This window comes from Lontra canadensis, unplaced genomic scaffold (genome assembly GCF_010015895.1).
Source record: "Lontra canadensis isolate GAN:19392208 unplaced genomic scaffold, GSC_riverotter_1.0 scaffold4462, whole genome shotgun sequence".
Taxonomy (NCBI): domain Eukaryota; kingdom Metazoa; phylum Chordata; class Mammalia; order Carnivora; family Mustelidae; genus Lontra; species Lontra canadensis.
This window is the reverse complement of record NW_022635443.1, coordinates 1-2320: the sequence shown is the minus strand read 5'-3', so window position 1 is coordinate 2320 and position 2320 is coordinate 1. Positions and strand designations below refer to the sequence as shown.

At 47.6% G+C, this 2320-nt stretch overlaps 1 protein-coding gene across 1 annotated transcript; it reads left to right on the top strand.

Moving 5' to 3' along the window:
- The first annotated feature begins 242 nt into the window (after positions 1 to 242).
- On the top strand, positions 243 to 1626 carry LOC116863884 (protein BEX1-like). The gene is made up of 3 exons (XM_032851191.1): positions 243 to 249; positions 638 to 722; positions 1067 to 1626. The coding sequence occupies exon 3, from the start codon at positions 1072 to 1074 to the stop codon at positions 1456 to 1458; it is 387 nt and encodes a 128-aa protein (XP_032707082.1). The 5' UTR covers positions 243 to 249; positions 638 to 722; positions 1067 to 1071; the 3' UTR covers positions 1459 to 1626.
- The last annotated feature ends 694 nt before the right edge of the window (positions 1627 to 2320 follow it).

The following is a 2320-nucleotide window of genomic DNA, read 5'->3' as shown; positions in this document are numbered from 1 at the left end:
GCACAGTGCACAGGCAGAGGGAGGGTTGGTGAGTGCAGAGGTGGGGGCCAGGGTCTAGTAGATCTCAGTGCCTGCTGGTGGGAGTGGAGTGGGAGGGGAGAGAGCTAGTTGGTGACGCGAGGCCCTCACGTGACCTGGAGCTGCAGAGCGACGCAGCCTTCCGGTGCTTTCCTCAGTCCCTTCTGGCTACTGGCTCCCTGCTGTCCTGCAGCTGGCGGGCTGGCATTGGGCTGGAGGAAAGCAGGACAGGTAATGGCTCCCGGGCCTGTGCGCGAGGCCAGGGCGGCGTCGGTCCGCCTATTCTCACAGCTGGCACAGGGGATCAGCGGAACGGGTCGCCAGTAGCTTTCTCCAGACCTGGCATTCTTGGGAACATCAGTAGTGGGCCCCTGGGGTAAGGGGGCTGGCGCGTTAGGGAGGGCAGCAGAGCAACTAAGAGCGATTGGGAAACACCCCGGAGTTCCTACAGGAAAATGGTGGACCTCCGGGGCGGGGTGCGGGGAAGCTACGGGTGAAGGTGGGAGATACGGATGGGGGCGGCTAGGAGGCCCCGGACCTGGAAGGGACCAGGTGCTGGCGGGTCGGCGCCAAGCGCTTCGCAACAGTTCCCTGTTCCCTCCACCGTGGTCCTCTGCAGGTCTGCGCGTGTAGTTGTCAAGTGTCGCGGCGGCGCACTCACGGCGAGAATTGGGAGAAGGAGGAGACAGCAAGGATAGGCCCAGGTCGGTGCTGGGGTCAGTGTTGGGGGAGGGTGCAGAGCCCAGTTTGAGACCCCCTTCCAACTACCCTATCCCATGTCCCCCGTCCTCCATTTTGGCGACTGCAGAAGTCTGGGGATGGATCTGTAGGAAAATGGTGGGTTTGGGGGGAGGTAGGACAGAGAAGTGGGGTGGGAATCCGGACTTGGAGGCCCCCTAGAGGACGCACAAAGCTTTTCAGGTAGGAAAATGAAAATTTAAAAACCGCTGATATCCTGGGCTCTGAAAGATGAGTTGTAAGGCCTCTGTCCTCGGTGCTGACACGTCCACTCAAAACTCAACCCCTTCTTTTGTCTTTTGTCTCCTAGGAGCAATGGCGTCCAAAGAGGAACAAGCAGTAAAAAATCTCAACATGGAAAATACCGACCAGGAAAATGAAAAAAAGGATGAAAAGGAGGAAATTGCTAATAAAGGAGAGCCCTTGGCCCTCCCTTTGGACACTGGTGAATATTGTATGCCTAGAGTAAATCGTAGGTGGTTCTGTGTTAGGCAGCCCAACCAGCAGTATAGATGGGACATGATTCAGAGGCTTGGAGAGCCACAGGGAAGGATGAGAGAAGAGAATATGAAAAGGATTGGGGAGGAGATGAGACAACTCATGCAAAAGCTGAAGGAAAAGCAATTCAGTCATAGTTTGCGGGCAGTTAGCATTGACCCCCCTCACCATGATCATCGTGATGAGTTTTGCCTTATGCCTTGAATCCTGATGTTTTCCCTGAAGTTAACAGGGAGACATCTACTTTCTAAAGTTAAATGTTCATGATATACGTTTGTTGTAAACCTTTTGATGTCACTCATTTCTGGTGTGTCTATTACTACTTTGAGTTGAATGTTGTGTTTTTGATCCAATCTGTAAGATTCTGTTAGCAGGACAGCTTTGCCTATTGCCTGGAAAGATGGTCATTATTATTACAATATATATTATAAAACCAATAAAGCAGTCTAAAGAAAGCAACCTCTGTATTTTTACTTCAAATCTTGCATTTATGTATTTAGTACATGAAAAGAAAAATGCTGAAATTGAATACACCAAAGGATTAATACAGGGATTCATTTCTGTGAAATAAGTTGATTTTTTTTTCATATTTTATGCAGTTTTAGAAGAAATGGAAACTATTTTTAATGATCTTGTGAAAGTAGAAGTGTCATTCAATGAATGAAATTTGATATTTTAGCCAGATGAGTAAACCCAGGAATTCTTTATAAAATTGGGGGCTGTGTTTGTTTCACATGACTGTGAAACAAGATCAGGTGTGTGTGAGCTATGATTACCCATTTTTCCCTCATCCTCACCTATTAGGCAGGACCTACTATCCTCAGATTTTTCCATTCATGTATTTAGCGGAGTTTCTAAAAATAGGTCTTACCAGTCCAGCACCCCTCCTCTTCTGGTCAAACTGAATTCTGCCTGGCAAGAAGTAGGCCCTTAACAGAATACAATTAATAATGAGCTCTCAGTTTTTACTGAGCTTTTTCAAATCAATAGACTATATTCTAATCAATAGATAGTCTATCTGTATCTAGATAAATCTATATAGTTAGATCTATATATGTAGATCTAT